Raw genomic sequence first — 20418 nt, forward strand, 5'->3', positions numbered from 1 at the left:
TGCAGTTTAGAATGCGCTTTACTCTTTATCCCACAAGAGATGTTCTTGCACAGGATGAGAATTTCAGCTTCTGAGGAGCTGTTACATAATTCAGGGTGCTATTTATGCCTTGGTATTAAATATTGTGCTGGTTTCTACCCAAATGCTGCTTTACATCTGAAATCCTGAGCTGTGCATCCCTGGGTGCGTATGACAGGTATTGAGGACAGGTTTCCTTTCCAACTCAAACCATTCCATGATTCTTTGCAGCTCATCACTCCAGATTCTCCTTTACCTGTCAGCTAATTCAGCCTCCCTGGCCAAAGCAGTCTGAAGGAGTGCAGCATTTTGCAGGGAGCTGAACTTGTTTACTCTTTAAGCCACTGCAAACCAGATCTTGGCACAAATGCTAATTTTGAGACGCTGATCTCCACGAGCAGCAGATACTTAGTCTTACACGCGCCAGATGGGTTTGCTGCTGGCATTACTTGTGAGATTATGGTCAAAACAAGGACAGATCTGCTACAGAATTCCAAGACCCGACTGAATAATTTTGTGTTTGCCTTCCCAAGGATCAGCTAGTTGTCACAGTGCTTTACTTTGTCACTGTCAGTGTGGTAAAGCTCCTTCAGGCATCTGAGATAGGCTGGCAGTGGGAGGAGAGGCCTTGCAGTGAAGGATCTCTCCCACCTCAGGTTTCATTTGCTAATAAGCTTTGTATCTTTTTTATTTTTTATTAAGGTCATTGTAGAATATTTCCAAACTTTTGGGCCTGCAGGAGAGCTGGAGAGGGACTTTTTACAAAGATACTGAGTAACAGGACAAGGGGGAATGGCTTCCCACTGACCACCCCCAAGCTTTTGCTGACCCTTTCCCCATTATCCAGGAGTATTCTGTATTTCCACTGGGATGACACAAAACCAAGCTACTGCTGGTTCTGACATCTCCCCGACGTCGTGTGCGGCACTGAGGATTTCAGAAACAACACTTCCCTTGAGCAGAAATCAAGGCAGATGGTAAAACCAAGTGACCTACAAAACATAACAAGTTTTCTCACCAGAACTGTACAGTACAAACAAATGTACTGTCACCTAAAAATACCGAGATGGCATTTCTGACAGAGTGATGATCGTACGGGGAAGTCAAAGTTTGGGTAAGGTCAGGAATGAATTCTGCATCCTCTAAAAACACACTGGTGATCAAACTGACTGTAATGTGCTTCAGCTTCTTGTTTCTTCCTCCTTGGGACTTGGTTTGTTTGGGTTTGTCTGGTTCTGTTGGATCTGTAACACCATTATCTGAAACTGCCTCTGCTGAAGTGAACGTCTCAGTGTCTTGTGGCCAACAGCACTGGTCTGGACAGCTGGTGTTATCTTCCCCTGAAAACTGCCCCATTGGTAATTGCCCTGTTGGTATCTCATGGATCCATCCTCCCATAGGACAGAACCATGCAATCACTAAAACTGGAAAAGACCTCCTGAGTCCAGCTGCTCCCCCAGTACTGCCACCACTAAATCATGTCCCCAAGTGCTACATCCACATGGCTTTTGAGCACTTCCAGGGGTGGTGGCTCCACCACTGCCCTGGGCAACCCGTTCCAAAGCCTGACCACCATTTCAGGGAAGAAAGTTCTCCTAATTCCTCCCATGACCCAGCCTGAGGCCCTTCCCTCTCCTCCTGTCCCTGTTCCCTGGAGCACAGCCCGACCCCCCTGGCTGTCCCCTCCTGTCAGGAGTTGTGCAGAGCCACAAGGTCCCCCTGAGCCTCCTTTTCTCCAGGCTGAGCCCCTTCCCAGCTCCCTCAGCCCCTCCTGGGGCTCCAGCCCCTTCCTGAGCTCTGTTCCCTTCCATGGACACGCTCCAGCCCCTCAGCGTCCAGCTCCTGCAGCTTTGATGGCTCCCTCATTTTTCAAGCATTGCTTCTGGACCCCAAGCACCTCGTGCACGGACAGTGAAGTCCTTAGGAAATCTCCAGGGCTCGGGGTCCATGGCCAGGAGCTGGTGCTGTCTCACGGTCTCCGCCAAGGCAGGGCTCTGCAGTTCAAGGCTGCTGCCCTGAGAGAAGCAAACTTGAGGCAAATCGGCTGTGAAGTGGAAACATGGGAATGAAAACAGGAGAAATCACGGGAGGATTAGGCTGTGGTGATTTAAGGCAGCTTTATTTCAGGATGGAAACACTGACGCAGGATTGAACGCACTTGGAGTTTGGCTCCTTATCTCCCTTGTTAAGAGGGGTGGTCTGACACAGGAATCCATCTCTTTGCAAGACCTTTCTAGATGCAAAAAAATTGTAATAATGGCATTTTGGAAATGCTGTTCCCTGTGTTGGCTCCTTGCGTTGATCAGCTGGGAAGGCAGAGGGGCTTTTGTAGGCGTCATGTGCTGTGGGCTTCTGGAATGTTGGGAGATGCGCAGTCTGGGGTTCACGTAGAAAATATGGATACCTGGGCTAGTGCAAGGTGTCCCCTGCCCATGGGACAAGCCTCACCCAATCTTGGACATTTCCAGGGATGGGGGAGCCACAGCTGCTCTGGGCAGCGTTTTCACTCACGGTGTTCTGTTCTATGAATGTTTCAGCTAGTCTGGCTTTCCCTGGAAGAATGACTTGTTTCTGTAATCTTCTAAAGGAATGGGCTCCTAAACCTGAGGGATGGCCCTGCAGAGTGCAGAGCTTCATTAAAGTGCCCTGAAAATCAAATACAGTTTAATGTAAGGTGTGGTTTGCTCAGTGGAGAAGGGATTAGCTGTGTATCAGGCAGGAGTTTTACCTACAGAAGGTTCTGGTGGTGATTATCTGTATTCTTTGGAGCTTCTTTACACAGTTTTGGCCAGGAATATTGAAGCGAACCTGGATGTCCAATTTCTGTCATTTATTGCTAGTACCCAGGGTGTGTAGTACTTCAGGGAGGTAGCAGATAAGCCATTGCCATCTCTGCTTGCCTCCAGATACCACTGAATCAGATTTGACCTCCTTAGACTTGCTTTTAAAAGCCTTCCTCTTCAGCTTGCCTCCTGCAGCTGTTCCTCAGCTGCTGCCTGGATGTCCTTTTCATCTCTTTCTCCCAACTTCCCAAGCACCTTTTGTCTGTGGTGTCCTCCTAAGCCTCGCTGGGCTGAATCCCTGAACCCTCTTCAGCTCCTTCCCCGAGTCTTTTATCTTTTCCCAGTGCTCTGAAAAGTGAGTCACTGTTATTTTGGGTATGTTTAGGAGCTCCATCCTTATATAGATATTTTATGTCTCTCACCTTCGGGCTTCTCACAGCATCCTGTTTCTTTTTGTGGAAGGATCAGGCTGCAGTCGACTCCTTGGCAGGGAAGTTTGGTGCCTGAACGTAGCTGGAGCAGAGTTGTAGCCTCCCACTGAAAGAGGCAGCCACCATTTAATTTGCCAGAATCCCTAAACCCTGTATTAGGTCCAAGTTTCACAGCTGAAGTGGCATTTTTAATCCAGAATTTATCAGAATTTCTGAGGGAGGACTTGCTCCCCTCTTGCTAGGGTTGTAGTAGATGCAGTGTAGGTGTGTTGTGGTTTGGGAAGCTGCTTACCATGCTCAGCAGGAGACCACCCAACTCAGAGCTTTTAATAAAAGAAGCGGGAGGTTTGAGTCTAGAAGCTCCCAGGGACAAAATCAAGCTGTTCTCTTTGTTCATTCATGGAGGTGTTTGTTCCTTAGGAAGGCAAGTTTAAAATGAGTTGAAAAACAGCATTCAGAGAATCACAGAATCACAGAATGGTTTGGGTTGGAAGGAACCTTAAAGCTCATCCAGTGCCACACCCTGCCATGGGCAGCGACAGCTTCCTCTATCCCAGGGTGCTCCAAGCCCTGTCCAGCCTGGCCTTGGACACTTCAGGGATCCAGGAGCAGCCACAGCTGCTCTGGGCACCCTGTGCCAGGACCTCAACAGCCCCCAGCCAAGAATTTCATCCATCCCTGCCCTCTGGCAGTGGGAAGCCTTTCCCTGTGTCCTGTCCCTCCATCCCTTGTCCCCAGTCCCTCTCCACCTCTGGAAGGGGCTCAGAGGTCTCTCTGGAGCTTTCTCCTCTCCAGGTGAACACACCCAGCTCTCCCAGTCTGGCTCCAGAGCAGAGGGGCTCCATCCTTTGGCACCCTCTGGACTTGTTCCAGCAGCTTCACATCCTTCTTAATGCTGGGGGTTCCAGAGCTGGAGGCAGCTCTGCAGGCGGGCTCTCAGCAGAGCAGGGTAGAGATGGAGAATCCCAGTGAGATTCCTTGTGAGGAATATCTAAAACTCTTAAGAGCCATACCTGGATTTAACCTGGTGTGTTGCTGTGTTAAAACTCACCTTCAAGCTGATCCTTCTGTGGCTCTGGCTCTGTTTGAGGATCAGCACCTGGCCGGTTCTGCTGAAGGAAAATGCCACAGGCTGGGCAGATTTTCAGCAGAAGCAGCACTGAGTTTTTGTGCCGTGTCTGAAAGGCCACCTGGTGTCAGTGGTTTGGGGATAAATACCAAGGGAAAGCTCACTTTGAGGAGAGCCATCCGTGACGTGGGGAGTCCTGATCATGCACGGATCACTGCTGCCATGGGGAATGCAGGGAACATCTGCCCTCACCCTTTAGGATTTGGGTAGCAGCCTTCTGGGTTTTAATGTGTTCAGTTCATCTGCTAAGTCTTGGGGGGAAAAAAATGGAAAATGTCTGTTTCTTAAGAGAAATCTTAGCCCAGGTGTGTGTTTTGGTGTGTGCACCCAGGTAGGGCAACCCCTGCCTGTTCTGCCAGAATAAAAAGGTGTTTTAGTGCCATTTCTCTGTGCTGTCCAGGGTTTTGAATGGGTTGAGGTTACTTGAATTCCTCTAGGAAACTGCCTGTGTTTGACACCTCTTAAAAGGCTTTTTTATTTATTTATTTATTTATTTATTTATTTATTTATTTATTTATGTTAAGGTGCATCCTCATTGTATTGAATGGACAACAAGTAGCATCCTGGTCCTAAGGCAGCTGATACCTGAGTATATCCATTATTTGGAAGTAAAGCCCTTCCAGAGGGGGCTACAGGAAGCTGTGGGCTACTTGCCCATTTGGATGGGCTTCTCTTCCACCATGATCTGGATTTCTACTTAAAACTGTAGCCTTTGAGCTATCTATGAGTTTTCAACAGCTGTGGAGTAGCATTTTTATTACAATTTGCTGTTTAACTGCCCCTTTTGCTGCTTTATTTTTGTCATGGTGGAGGAGATGGTGTTGCACATTTTGGGGCGTGTTGGACAGCTGGAAGTCCCTTGGCTGGTGGCACAAAAGAACTCACTCTGCTGTTAGTAATAACCATTTATTTGCTGTTTGAATTATAGTGGGACAGGAAATTCCTCAGATTTTTGTTTCACCTTCTCTTTTGGCAAAGGGTAGTGGCCTTAGGCTGAGGAAGGGCAGGGTTAGGTGGGATACTGGGAAGGAATTGTTCCCTGGGAGGGCATTGAGACCCTGGCACAGGGTGCCCAGAGCAGCTCTGGCTGCCCCTGGATCCCTGGCAGTGCCCAAGGCCAGGTTGGACACTGGGGCTTGGAGCAGCCTGGGATGGTAGGAGGTGTCCCTGCCCATGGAAAGGTGGAATGGGATGGGCTTTAGAACCCTAACCATGCTGTGCCACTGGCTCAGTAGCTGGCTTTATTTCTGCCTCTGGAGAGCTCACTCCTTGGGAGGCTTCAGGGAAAACTCCAGAGGACCACTGGGAATGTCCAGGTGTTTGTCCAACCCCACCTTCACTGGGAGTTCCTCAACTTCCCCATCCTGACCCAACCAGGTGGATTTTTTTTTCTCATGGGAAGTTTTTCATGTGTAATGTCAAGATGAGACTTTCTGGCTCCTGCTCAATCTCTTCCATGTTTAATTCTCTTCTCCAAAGCGTCATTTTCTCTTGAAGGAAGCTGAGAGTGAGATTAGAGAGAAGCATGTGAGAAATCCATGTGGGTTTGTCTCTACAGAAGTGCAGCTGGGCTTCCTTCAACTCTGCTTTTTGTCCTGGGGATCTGCTGAGGGGTGAAGTTTCCTGTTCTGAAAGCAAGACAGATGGATCAAAGAGGTTCAGTTGATAGAGGGTAATGCCTGAAGCAAAGAGGCAGGTGAAATTGCATTCCCAGGAATCACAGAATCCTGGAATGATTTGAGTTGGAAGGAACTTTAAACATCATCCAGTCCCACCCCTGTCATGGGCAGGGACACCTTCCACTATGCCAGGTGGCTCCAAGTCCAGCCTGGCCTTGGGCACTTCCAGAGATCCAGGGACAGCCACAGCTTCCTGAACCTTTTAAGAAGATCTATACATTTATTTTTGTTGGTTTCTGTTTTATTATTTATTATTTATTTAGATGAGGATCTTTTCCATTGGAAACTCAAGTAAGTTTTGCTTATCCACTCCATGCAAGGAAACTGCCAGGAAAGGTTTCTCACAATTGTGTGAAGTTTGAAATGAGAAATAGTCCAAGCCGACTCCTTTCATTCCATTATCTTTAATTTCACAAAAAGCTCTGGCTCCATCGAAGACACTCATTTGTTAGAGATGTCACTGATGAAACTAGCAAGAAGATAAAGTGGGATAATGGTTGAAGAGGAGGTGGAGAAACTGGAGTGTCTCCCTTTGGAGCTGCTCTGTCCTGCACAGGCTCATCTGTTGGAGACATCTCTGTTGGAGACGCCTGTGCCATCAAGGGTTTGGTGCTGGCCTTGAACTCTCCATATTCTCATGAAGGAAATACCTATTTATCCATAAATACCTATTTATCCAACTCTGATGTCCTGCTCTGGGTCGAGAGAGGTTGGAACGAGATCCATTGCAGCCCAGGCCATTCTGGGATTCCTTGCAAACAGTGGAAAATGTTACTGGAAAATGTTGTTTTCTGTCTTTTGTGGATGTAGCTTGGTGGGTTTCCTTTTTCTTCAAGTGAAGAGACATTTTTTTAATGCTTTAAATCTAAGATGGAGACAGTAGGATAAGTGGTCTGCTCTTCAAGTTTTGGCTTCCTTATTGTCATAGATAGAATTTCCATGTAGGTTCCTAGTAAATGCTAATGAAGTCTGTTCGGGGTAGGAATTAGGCTCAGGAAAAGTGGATATGTAGAAACCCAGAATCTCTGCACCCTTATTCTGCCTCCAGGTCTCGATAGTAATCAGGGAGAAGTTTCCTTGCAATGAATGAGTGAGTGACATTTAAAGCTCCATCTGTTGCCTGTGGAGTGCTGCCTCACAACGTGTTTCCATGGCTGATGGGATGATTAATTTCAGTTCCCATTCACAGAGCAGGAAATATTCCCTGAGCAGGGAGTGACTCCAGCCCTCGCTGAGCTGCAGCGTGCATGGAGCTCGTAGGAAGCCTCGGCTGCTGTTTACTCCCAGCTTGTGCTCCCAGACAGGATCCAGGCTGCCTTTGCAGCCACCCACCTGGGCTGTCCCAGAATTCCCAGGGACTGCAGGGTGCTGACCTGCCTTTGGCTCCAGCTGGGCTATGATGCTCAAGCTTGTTGGCTAATTCCAGCCCAGAATACCCTCCCTGGGATTCTGGTCCTTGGAAGTGGGATAGCAGAGGTAAGAATTGAGTGAAACAGAAGTAACTGTTTCCGGCCGCTGTCCCACCCAGCAGGGGTTTGGAACCAGATGATCTTTAAGGCTACTTCCAACCCAGACCATTCCATAAATCTGTGATAGTTCTTTAATTTGGTGTGGATCCACGGAGGAGCAGGACTGTGCCCTCATCCTGCCCCCGCGTGATGCTTGGGATGTGCTCCAGAGGATGTTGGTGTCCTGGGAGCTGCCCTGCCGTGACCTGCTCCCACCACCTGCTCCTGGACAACTTTGGGGTTCTCTAGTTCAGCTTGGCACAGTCTTGTCTAGAGAATAAACATTCAGAATTGAGTGAAGCTGGTGAGGTGTTGTTTCCCCCCTCTCCTATTAATTTATCCCTCTAGGTGGGACGTGTGCCATGCTGGAGATGGAACCAGCTCCAAGGGTGCTGTGCCACAGCTTCGTTCTGCTTCCCCACAAAATCCCTGCTTTTATCCCGGCACTGCAGTCAGATACTGCAGTGGCTCAGTGCTATTTATAGCTCTGATCTCACTGTCTCACAGTGTTTTGGGGGGTTTTAGCAGTTTGGGGAGTGGGAGCCCTGCTGGAAAAGGATCTCTGGGTCGGCCGGGTGACAGAGGAGATCCCAGCACTCCAGCCATTGCCGGGAGGGGGGATGGATTTAATTCACAATAATCCAGTGATGCTCGACTGGCACACATCTTCCTGCCAGAATAAACCACCTCACGTGCTCCCTTGGCTGTGCTCAGAGTCAACAGTAGCTGTTCACCTCCCTTTCTAGGCTGATTCTGAAGGAAAACCGGGGTGATGGTTATAGGAATGGCGTTCGAGGATTCGGAGCCAGCGTCGTGCTCCCCATATGCCCAAGGCATTCCTGCCAGCAGCAGCTTGGTGTTTAAATGTCTTTCAAAACACAGAGAATTATTTAAAAATCCAAAACTGTTGCTGGACATTGAGGACAGCCCTGAGGAATAAAGTCAAATGATTTTTTTGCTTTTCCCTGGGGAGGAAAGAGCTGGAAATAATGCTGAGAGGGGGAGATGCATGCACACACTTCCTCAGCATCCCGCTGGGTGGTTCAGCAGGATGGGGATGATCTGATGGCGGCAGCCAAGACTTTGGGATCCTGAGCACATCCTCTGGCTTTGTGTTTGCTTTTTGTGGGTGCCCAAAGGCTGACGCGCTGCTCTTGGCAGAGCCTGGCCCGAGGGCACGGCAGGCACAGCAGTAATTAAAAAGCAAACTCATTAGCTGGGAATAAAGCCCCGGCCTGGAAAGGATGGGAGAGAGGGAGAAGCTGAGTCCATGGGCTCTGGGAAGCCCTGGCTGGGGAGTATCAACCACAGCCAGTCCCAGGAATATCTCATTCCCGGAGGGCACTGATTTGGGAGGGCACCAGGCACTGGAGAGTCACTAGAAGAGGTTGAAATGCTCTTTTCTTGGGATTTTGGGAATCTCCCAGGCTTGCTCTGTCACGGGCAGGTGGGATGTGTCCTGGAGTGGGAGCTGATTTCTTCCTCCAGCCTTGACCAGACTCTCATTCTGTGGGGTTTTGCAGCAGGTTTGGGGAGGTTGATGGGATTTCTTTCCCTTCTCTAAAGGGAATAATTGAAGAAAGAGGAGCTGGGAAGGAGCTGTTTGTGTTCAGTGGGACTCGCTCTGTGCCGGAGGGAGGGAGAGCTCGGGGAAAGCATTTCCTGCACTTTCCCTTTGAAGGTGATGTTGGATTTCAAATGTGAGAGGCAATTTTCTGTGCTGCTTAGATTTAAATTTAAAAAAAGTATAAGATCAAGAAAAAAAAAAAAAAAGGAAAGAGTAATTTTGGCAACAGCATTTGATATAAAAAACCTTCAGTTTGATGTCTAGTGGAAAGTGTCCCTGCCCATGGCAGGGGGCTGGGATGTGATGGTCTTTAAAGTCCCTTCCAACAAAACCCCTCTGTGGTTCTGGGATTCTGTGAATATTTTTTAAATTAACCTAAGTAAAGGTTATGCTGAAACAAGGTTTGAATTTAAATATTCATTTGGTGCATCTCATACAGAATTTTTTATTTAACAATTTAATGCGCTTTCAGGACTCAAACTTTTATTTCCATCCTTTAAAGACCAGCATGAAAATGCTGTATCAGAGAAGGGGAAGAAAATTCAATTATTACTGTTAGTTTTACTGAAAAGTGTATTCACAGGTTTAGTGTCACCTTCCCCTAATCCCTTCCAAAACACTTGGGACTTATGGAGAAGATATTTTCCATTTTGGAGTGTGGGAGAATCTACACATACAAACTCCCCTGATAATGTCTTATGTGAAATGTTTTTAATTTTTCCAGTGGAGCCAGGCTGGGAGAGCTGGGGGGCTCACCTGGAGAGGAGAAGGCTCCAGGGACACCCCAGAGCCCCTTGCAGGGCCTAAAGGGGCTCCAGGAGAGCTGGAGAGGGACTGGGGACAAGGGATGGAGGGACAGGACACAGGGAATGGCTTCCACTGGCAGAGGGCAGGGATGGATGGGATATTGGGAAGGAATTGTTCCCTGGCAGGGTGGGCAGACCCTGGCACAGGGTGCCCAGAGCAGCTGTGGCTGCCCCTGGATCCCTGGCAGTGTCCAAGGCCAGGTTGGACATTGGGGCTTGGAGCAGCCTGGGACAGATGGAAGGTGTCCCTGCCCATGGTAGGAGGTGGAATGGGATGACCTTTTAGGGTCCTTCCAAGCCAATCTATCCTGTGATTCCATGATTCAACACTTTCTGTAGGAAGTTCACTTTGCTTACAGGTCAGAGATTATCACTTCGTTTCCCTGTGTTTTGGGTTATTCCCCTCAGTGTGTTACAGACGAGCTGCGAGATGTCAAATTTCCAATCTCCATCAGCAACTGAGGGGGACTGAAGTCTTAGGTCTTAATTAACGTGCAGCATGCAAGCAGGCTTTGATGTACAGCCATGTTTTATTTATTTGGGAAGGGAAACACCAGCAGAATGGTTCTAACTTGGTATAAAAATCATTGTAACATGACCATGGAATTAAAATCAGGCTAACTTGATCACAGGGAAAAAATAATTCCCTGTATGCCAAAGGGATGAGGGGGGGAATTAAAAAATGGATGGTTTTCTGTTCCTACAGGGAAGTAATAAAAGCAGGGAGAGACCGTGAGATAGTTTGTTATTCATAATCAGGATCCTGTCTCCTAATTCATGGCTTTGGCATTTCTCATGCCAGCCCTGAATGTCGTCTTTGTGCCTTGGCTCACGTCACGACTCCGATTGTGCTCGTGTGTTCTTGCGGCAGGACCTAGAAAAGCAATTTTCGAGTGTCCCATCAAACACTCCTGGAGCACAGGCGGGTTTTTGTTGTGGGGCTGTGTTCATTGAGCAGGGAGGGCTGGCTGGGGCTCCGCAGGGCTCTGGGGGTCAGCGGCTCCCGGCAGGGCCAAGAGGGGATTTTTGGAGCCTGAAATAGTCAAGAGTTAGGGATGACGCAGCCTCTGCCGGAGCCCTGAATGGGAATTGTGCTCCTTGTCCTTGCAGCTGTGGGGGGATGACTCCCATTGGATGGGAAATGGGAGACTGGTCAAGTTTTCTTAGGACTCTTTTCCAGCAGGGAATGGCAACTTAAGGCTCCTTTTTGGGGAGAAAAGGAGGAGGAGTGGTTTTCGAGGCACAATCACAAGTGGCAGGATGTTCCTTCTGCCTGAAACTGTGTTGAGTTTTGCATGCTTGGGAGGTTTGGGGGTGTCCAGCCTGGAGAGGAGAAGGCTCTAGGGAGAGCTCAGAGCCCCTTCCAGTGCCTGAAGGGGCTCCAGGAGAGCTGAAGAGGGACTGGGGACAAGGCCTGGAGGGCCAGGACAAGGGGAATACGTGGGATCCCAGAATGGTTTGGCTTGGAGGGACCTTAAAGCTCATCCAGTGCCACTCCTGCCATGGGCAGGGACACCTTCCACTGTTCCGGGTTGCTCCAAACCCCAATGTCCAGCCTGTTCTTGGACACTGCCAGGGATCCAGGAGCAGCCACAGCTGCTCTGGGCACCCTGTGCCAGGGCCTCAGCACCCTCAGAGGGAACAATTCCTTCCCAATATCCCATCCATCCCTGCCCTCTGGCAGTGGGAAGCCATTCCCTGTGTCTTGTCCCTCCAGGGTTTTGTCCCCAGTCCCTCTCCAGCTCTCCTGGAGCCCTTTAGGCACTGCAAGAGGCGCTGAGGTCTCCCCAGAGACCTCAAACACAGTGTTAAGGTGAGTTTGAGTGCTTATGGGTCAGATGTGCTGCTCTCCCCAAAATCCCTGGCTGTGGCTTGGGAATCAGTCCTTGGCAAGGAATCCTTGCTGTGGTCCTGCTGGGGAGAGAGGGGAGCGGAGAAAAGGCCACAGGAAGGAAAGCAATAGGGAAGTGGAGAGAAGAGCTTGTGGGTTGAAAAATAACAACACTTCCAGTAATGTGACCTTTTGCTGAAAATGTTTCCATCAAAAAAAGAAAGTCTCCTCCTCCTCCCTGGATGAGCCGAATGCAGGGAGGGGTGAACATGCTCCTGGACCTCTGCTCCATGAGAGTATTTGGGAAAAACCCTATGGGAACTCTCTCCCTGGGATAGATAAAATTAATGTCCTGACAGAGGGTATGGAGAAGAAACCCTCACCTTTATTTTCCAGTTTTGTTGAAGCTCAGTGTTTCTGAGGGATTAGCCTTTGTTATCCTGTAACTGATGTTCATTCAAAGCTCTCAGCAGAGTTATTGAGGGATTGCCCCAGAGAGAGAGAGAGAGAGAGCAAATGTTACTAATACAGAATACCTGTGAAAGGCAGAACTGTCACTCAGGTGGAATTTAGAAGATTTTTAGTCATTCATGGGGTGGCAGTAATTTTTTTTTTTTTTTTTAGGAGAAACAAGCTGTGTTCAGGTATTGCAAAAGGGTTGTAGCTTGTCACTGCCAGAGGGCAGGGATAGATGGGATTTTGGGAAGGAATTGTTCCCTGGGAGGGTGGGCAGGCCCTGGCACAGAGTGCCCAGAGAAGCTGTGACTGCTCCTGGATCCCTGTAAGTGTCCATGGCCAGGCTGGATGGGGCTTGGAGCACTCTGGGATAATGGAAGGTGTTCCTGGCCATGGCAGGGGTAGAAACAAGCTGTGTTCAGGTATTGCAAAAGGGTTGTAGCTTGTCACTGCCAGAGGGCAGGGATAGATGGGATTTTGGGAAGGAATTGTTCCCTGGGAGGGTGGGCAGGCCCTGGCACAGAGTGCCCAGAGAAGCTGTGACTGCTCCTGGATCCCTGTAAGTGTCCATGGCCAGGCTGGATGGGGCTTGGAGCACTCTGGGATAATGGAAGGTGTTCCTGGCCATGGCAGGGGTGGCACTGGATGGGCTTTGAGGTCCCTCCCAAGCCATACCAGTTTGGGATTTATTATACAACACTTCGTGGTTTTTGCATGAGTTTCTTAAAGGGAGAGCCTCATGTTCCTGACCACGGCAGTCCGTCAGTTCATCCATCACAAGTCAGGATTAATACTTTCTGTGAAGTCTCAGATTACTCTTTATCCTCCTTATTTCCCATGGTGCTGCATGAGTGGAACAGAGCTCTGTGTGTGTTTGGAAGGCATGCATGTGTCCCACATGATGCTCTTTGCTTGTAGCAAAAACTGGGGTTTGTAGGAGGTGGTGCCTGGTGGAAAACTTGTTGATCCCTGAATTCCTGTAGTCCTTGCTTACCTCTAAGGGAATGGTGTGAACTTCATGGTGCTGCTCTTGATGCAGACCACGGTTGCTCCATCCTTTGCTGGCTGAGGACCACGCTGACCCTGCTCTGGTGTTCTCCCCCGCAGTTGACGTGAGCACAGCCCTGCCCTTGCAAGTGGCGCCGAGCTCGGTGCCCATGGACCTGCGGCTGGACCACCAGTTCTCCATGCCGGTGACGGAGCCCACGCTGCGGGAGCAGCAGCTGCAGCAGGAGCTGCTGGCCCTCAAGCAGAAGCAGCAGATCCAGAGGCAGATCCTGATCGCAGAGTTCCAGCGGCAGCACGAGCAGCTCTCTCGGCAGCATGAGGCGCAGCTGCACGAGCACATCAAGGTAAGGGTGGCCAGGGACGAGGGGGTAGTGGAATTGTTGAGGTTGGAAAAGCCTTCCAGGATCATCCATTCCAACCATCAACCCAGCAGCACCACCACAGTCCCCAAGTGCTTTATCCCACACAACTTCTGAGCAATTCCAGGTGTGGTGAGTCTACCACTGCCCTGGGGAACCTGTTCCAACACCTGGCCACTGTTTCAAGGAAGATATTTTCCCTCATCTCCAGTTTAAACTTTTCCTGGCACCACTCAAGGTTGTTTCCTCTTGTCCTGTCCCTTGCTCTCCACCTTCCTCTCAGGGTGCCAGAAGGTCCCTCCGAGCCTCCTTTTCTCCAGGCTGAGCCCGTTTCCCAGCTCCCTCAGCCTCTCCTGGGACTGCAGCCCTGTCTAGGTTTGGAAATACAGGTGTCTGCTAAGGAATGCAGGAGCCTCCCCTGAAATGGAAAAATGTAAACTCCCTCCCTCTTAACTGTTATAAATTTGAAATTAAGGGGGGGCTCTCAGGCAAAAACATGAGAGCAGGAATAGCAGTTCTTTATTAGGGAAGAAAATAAAAAGATAAAATAAACAATGCAGTAAAGTAAAACAACACTGACAGAGTCAGGACACAACCTGACACCCTGTTGGTCAGGGTGTTGGTAGCAGTCCAATAGGAATTGTGGCTGCACCAGCCACAATTGGAGTGTCCTGGAGTGTCAGGTGTGGTTCTGTTGGAGCAGGGATCCTGTAGAAGGGTGTAGTCTTCCTCTGAAGATACAGTGGAAGATGCAACTGTTCCTCTGGCAAATCCAGTGGAGAAGCTGTGCTGGTGTTCTAGAATCTCAGATTATATCCAGGTAGGAATGGTTGGCTCTTCCCTCTGGGCGGAGCATCTCCCACTGGAATGCTGCAGTTCTTATCATCCATGCAGTGACATTCAATAGCCTGTTATCAGCAGATGTCCTCCTGGAGGGAGGATTGGGTGTGGAAGAGATAAGGAAAACTGCCCACTTAACAGAAGACAGCTGCCATGCAGATGGCAAATAGAATACAATTTTGCTTGGCAATCCAGGACAAGCCCCTTCCCAGCTCCATTCCCTTCCCTGGACACGGAAAATGTCTCAATGGATGTGTCCCTAGCAGGAGGTTACCTGCTACTGTGGTCACACATTTTGGGAGTAGAGGCACAGGAACTTCTCGTTGGACATTTGCCATCAGCACGAGCTGCAGACAGCGTGTGGACCGTGGTGGGACTGCAGGAACAGGGAGTGCAGGGGCACTGCCTGCACGTGGGTCTGGACACATTCAGATTTCTCAGAGTTAGGCACCAGGCAGGTGCTGTGCCCTGTGTGGGACAGGGAGGAGCCAGGCAGGGTCAGTGGGCAGTCCAGTCTGGAAGATGGCTGTTGCAAGTGAAAACATGAGACATTATATAAATATTTCCCAGTGCTGGACTATTGCTATGGCAACGTAAGCTTTCCGAATTGGTAATAGGCTCCTTTTTTCAAAGGGGGATTAGTACTGCACATGGTAAATAGCCTTAATGTAATATTAAAAAGCAACCTTGATTCAACCTTATATAACTTTCATTTCAATACAAAATGGATGTCAGAGTGGGAAAGATGGGATTAAAAGTTAATGGGGTGTTATTTACAGACTTCTTAGTACAGTGAAGAGCTGGGCTTTGTGAGAAGTGTCCCTGTTTGAAGCTGGATTCATAGCAAACACTCCTGTCCCTTGCTGAGTCCTCTGTGCTGTGGCCAGGGCAGAGGTGAGGAGGTGCCTGGGTGTGAATATATTTATACATGGATGCACAGTGTGTGCATCTCTGGGTGTGTATGGAATGTTTACATATTCCCATGTTTCTGTGATTGCACATCTGCCCACGGCTGGCACAAGCACTTGGGGTGGGGGAAGGATGGGGAATTTCTGTGACAAATATTTCCATTATTCCCTTATAATTGTCCATGCCTGGAGTTATTTGTCTATGAAAAATCAGGCAGGCTCATTCCCATTTAATGGCCAAGCTCAAAGCACTGGTGATAGGAACATATTTGCTCTCATTTATGTCAAAGCTCTCACTTAATCTGCTCAAAATCTGTGTAAGGAGGAAGCTGAGCTCGAATTTTGAGACACCACAGTATATCCAGCCCATTAGGTAATGAAGTTCTTCATCTTGTGTGTAAGCCTGGCTAAATCAGAGCCTTAAAATAGGGATGGTATAATCCTGTACCAAAGGGTGGCCTGCAAGGTGATCTCTGAGAGTAGTAAGTGTGTCAGTGGGACCAGAGTTGCTTTAAAAATCAAACAGCACCTCATTGAAATAAGCTCTGTGATGCCTCACAAAGAAAATAACCCCCACACACTACCCCGGTGTGTGACTGTGGTGCATTTTCTCTGGGAAAACATCCTGCTTGTCTCTGTGTGCTGGAGTCAGCCCACATTTAGGTGACTCTTAGAACTGGCAACTGTGTTAAGTCCAGCGGCTGTGAGTGCAGGGAAGCAATTATTTTGCCCAGAAAATTAAAATACATAACTTTAAATTTGGACTCAGAGCTGCCCAGCTCATGAAGAAGGCAGGGCAGGGATGTTAAAGCAAATAAAACCCATTCATCTTCTGCAAGTGAAGCACTGGAGCTGTGCAGTTTGGTATAGATACAGTCCTGAGTGAAGATGCAGAACTCTTTTTGGAGAAATTAGTTTGTTTGGTTTTTTTTGGGTTTTTTTTTTAATCCCATGTGCACACAGGCATGAACACCCCATGGCAGGGATTGGGAATGGGATGAGCTTTGAGGTCCCTCCCAACCCAAACCATTCTGTGATTCTGTGATAATGTTAAACCCAGAATTGCTTTGGAAACTGCTTCAGTGAAGGGGGAGGAATTACTGCGTTTTACTCTGTTCTGTGTACGTGTTACTGTCTAGTATTGATTACTTTGGCTTTTTCCCCTATAGCCTGGCATCCACCATTTTAGTCCATGAGTGCAAAGCATTTATTTCATAAAATCCCTGAAAGCTTTGGGATGGCAGGGACCCTAAGGATCATTTAATTGCAATCCCCTGCCATGGCAGGGACACCTTCCACTGTCCCAGGCTGCTCCAAGCCCCAGTGTCCAACCTGGCCTTGGACACTGCCAGGGATCCAGGGGCAGCCACAGCTGCTCTGGGCACCCTGTGGCAGGGCCTCCCCACCCTCCCAGAGAAGAATACCTTCCCAATATCCCATCCATCCCTGCTCTGTGGTAGTGGGAAGCCATTCCCTGTGTCCTGTCCCTCCATCCCTTGTCCCCAGTCCCTCTCCATGTCTCCTGGAGCCCTTTAGGCCCTGCAAGGGGCTCTGAGGTGTCCCTGGAGCCTTCTCCTCTCCAGGTGAGCCCCCCCAGCTCTCACAGCTGATGAAGCTTTCAAACAGCTCCTTTGTTTCCAGTGTTGACTCCTTTGCTAGTACAGGAGAAGTCATACTTTGGGGTTATTTCTTTTATTGCCGTGGTGTTGGTGGGAATAGAGGAACTGGTTTGACTTGACAGGAACTAAGTAAGGGTGAGCCCCCCTCAATCCCATCCCCCAGACAAAGCAGGAGTCTGAGGAACACTTCAGTGAGTGAAGTTTGGCCTGGAAAATCCTGGCATGATTGCCTGTTTTTCTATCCCTGTAGATAACATTTTCCTACTGAGAGCTGAAGTTTTGGCTTTTTCCAGAGCTTGGAATTGCTTCCATCCGTTCAGTTTTAATCATCTGACCTAGTGCAGGGGGAGAAGGTAATGACTGCCTGAACATGTGATCCTTTCCCCGGCGTGTCCCAGTCCTTGCTTTTATAGACATTATGTTTTGGCCTTCACATAAAAGTGCCAGATTCCCCAAGATGGTGCAAGTTGGAGAGAGCCAGGCAATTAGTGAAACAATATTTGTGGAAGGGCTCTATAATGGACACAGAGCTCAGCACAGGGGAGGAGTGGGAGGGTAAGGAGAAAACACAGGCATGGAGAGAGAGATGGGAGAAGGGGGAATGGCTTTGAATTGAAAGAGAGTAAGTTTAGATTGGGTATTAGGAAGAAATTAGTGATGAGGCACGGGGCTTGGAGCAAACTGCTCTAGTGAGAGATGTCTCTGCTCACAGCAGGGAGTTGGAATGGGCTGAGCTTTAAGGTCCCTCCCAACCCAAAGCATTCTGGGCGATTCTGTGAAAACCCTGACATGGTTGGGAAAATAAGCCAAGCCTTTTGAAGGCTTCACTGTACAGAGCAGGGCAGGCTGTTTCTTTCACAGCTGCAGAGCTCTGCAGATTGCCCAGGCCTGGCTCCAGAAAGCACCAAGGGAGAGGCTGGAGGCACTGGCAGCTGCTCCTCTCTCCAGTAGCCACTCACCTTCAGTCAGGTGGGTTTTCCACTCCTCCGTGCATTCGCCAGATGTGGGACAACATTTATGGCCTTCAAATCTGCCTTCCTGAACAAAACCAAGGATGGAATAAGGGGCCTGGCTCTTGGGTGAGATGGTGGAAAGCCTCTCCACAGGTCCCGCTGCAAGCTTTGCCTGACCTTTGGTTGTGGGGGAACAGGCAGGGAATTTTTTCCTTTGTGAGTCACTCATTCCCAGCTAAGATCAGCTGGAAGTTACCAAAAGCTTTTCCGTTTGCCCTTCTGGTCAAGGGCTGGATGGAAGAGGCACAGGATGGGCGCTTTGGCAGAGCCAGATGCACCTCGGGTGCTGTGAGCTCAGCAGGGAGGGAAGGACGTCGTGGGGAATGTGGTTCATCTGCTCTGTCTGAGCTTGGAGCAGGGCTCTTCCCAGCTCTGGCTGTTTTACAGCCACAGCCGGAAACTTCTCGGGGATGCTGACGCACGTCAGTGCCAGGGTAACAGCACACAGAGGCAGCTGAACCTCCCAGCTCCTCGTGGGCCTGAAATCCTCACCTGCAGGTGTGCAATCCCATTCCCAGTTTTCCCACTGTCTGAGAAAGGACTGTGTGCATCCATAGCACAGGGAGTGCTGGGCTGAGAGTCCAGCGTAGACAGGATGGGCAGGGAAGCAGCAGCAAGGAAAGGAGCTTTGCGAGGATGTTTGCTGTGCAGCGATCCTGAAATTGTTCTTTTTCCCTTGACAGAATGAATTCCTACATTGAGTGAGGGATAGTAACACATCCAAGGGATCAGCCTCTTGTTCAGAGACACAGGGTGAATGAAACTCCTGGGCCATTCCTTTGGTGTCAGGGAGTGAAAATCTTGCAGGAAATCTTCCAGACAGATTTTGCTGTGTTGTAAAGAAATGTAATTCTTTCCCAAAGATGTCTAGACTTGATAGTTGTCATGCTGATGCTGAGGAGAGAAACTCATGGCTCTTTGCTTTCATGTGGAGCCACTGCCCATGGAATGGCAGGTTTGCCTGCAGGATACCCCTGGAGCTGCTCAAGGCCAGGCTGGATGGAGATGCGGTGGAAGGTGTTCCTGCCCATGGCAGGGAGTGGAACTTTGAGGTACTTCCCAACACAACTCAACCCATCCCAACCCAACCCAACCCAACCCATTCCATCATTCCATGGTAGCTCACTGGACCCAAATCACATTGTCCTTTAGTGGGGCTGCTCTCAGCATAGCTCTGACAGTGCCCAGTTCTTCTCTTTGATTCCGTGTTGATTCCATGTTGATTCCATGTTGATTCCTGCTCAGCAGGGAAAGCTGGGCATGTTTCAGTTCTGCTGCTAGGGTTGGTGTCACCTGCTGATCCCCTTATGGCACATTCCCCATGTCTCCAGGGACGCCGCCAGCAGCACCATGGCTCCTGCAAAGCACCTGCTTCCCTTGGGCTCTGGAAGGACCAACTTCCATCCTACCCCTGATATCCCAGCTCCCCTTCCTGGGTCTGTCTGCTCTGTGCTCTCTTCCTGCAGCGGCCGGCGTGGAGGGGCTACCTCTGCTCATTTTTGTGCTGCTCTTCCGCAGCACACCCCTTCCTCACAGCCCGCGTCCCTTTCAAGAGGAACTTGAAAAGCCCAGCGATACCAGGTGTCCGCCTCTGTCTGGATTCTGGGATGACAGGATTATTCATCTTAGGAAGCTGCAGCTGGGTACAGTCAGTGGTAAAAGACCAGACTGAACATTTTGTGCCTCGTTACTACTCGAGCGCCTTGCAGCTTGCGCTATTTCCAGACGGCTTCCTGTTCTTTCTCAGTGACCTTGCCTTGCTTTTCTGGCACACTGAGCCCACTCCAAAACTTACACCTTAGATCCTGCAAAACTTAACTTCTGATGGAAGCAACCCTGGGGAAAACTTTTGGAAGATCAGAGCATTTCCTCCCTTTGAAGGGGGTGGGATGGTGACTTTTCCTCAGCCTCAAAGTCAGGATCTTTTGTGAGAGCGGTAAGGACAAACCTGCACACGGAGGGGTTGGTTCTGTCAACAAATCCATGGAGCAGCTTCTATCCCATCTCTTGGTTGAAGGAGTTCTGCATCAGGCTGGGATAATTTAGGCATCTTCCTGCCATCCAAGCACTGCTGGTGGTGTCAGGAGTGAAGCTGGAATGCTCATCCAGGGAAATTTGTCTGCTTTGAGCCTTACAGAGCTACTGGAAATTGGCAGAAGAAATATGTTTCCTTTTGGTTTCTTCTGAGATGGGCCATGCTTGGTTGGCTGGAAGGAGCACAATGGGAATTCTGGATTTTTCTGGAGTAAAATACATGTGGGGCACTACGGGTATTTTTTTTGTCAGTTTAGAGTTTCAGAGTAAATGGCAGCAGAAGAGATATTTTGGCAATTCACACACCCGAATGTTCAATTCCAATTTTATGTTAATTTTGAACTTAATAAAATAATTGGAAGTAATCAAAGAGAACACAGAGAATCAGGGCAGGAATAAAAAAATACCCCACTGGATCCTGTTGTTATG

General features: G+C 49.2%; 1 protein-coding gene across 12 annotated transcripts in view; it reads left to right on the forward strand.

Annotated features, from left to right (window-relative positions):
• HDAC4 (histone deacetylase 4) overlaps positions 1-20418 on the forward strand; it is a 174809-nt gene that overhangs the window by 79665 nt on the left and 74726 nt on the right. For all 12 annotated transcript variants that reach the window (XM_041465775.1, XM_041465772.1, XM_041465774.1 and 9 more), the window contains one exon: positions 13316-13560. In XM_041465775.1, the coding sequence (XP_041321709.1) occupies positions 13316-13560 (245 nt within the window). The remainder of the gene's footprint in view (positions 1-13315; positions 13561-20418) is intronic.

This window comes from Pyrgilauda ruficollis, unplaced genomic scaffold, assembly GCF_017590135.1.
Source record: "Pyrgilauda ruficollis isolate IOZ18807 unplaced genomic scaffold, ASM1759013v1 scaffold191, whole genome shotgun sequence".
Classification (NCBI taxonomy): Eukaryota; Metazoa; Chordata; class Aves; order Passeriformes; family Passeridae; genus Pyrgilauda; species Pyrgilauda ruficollis.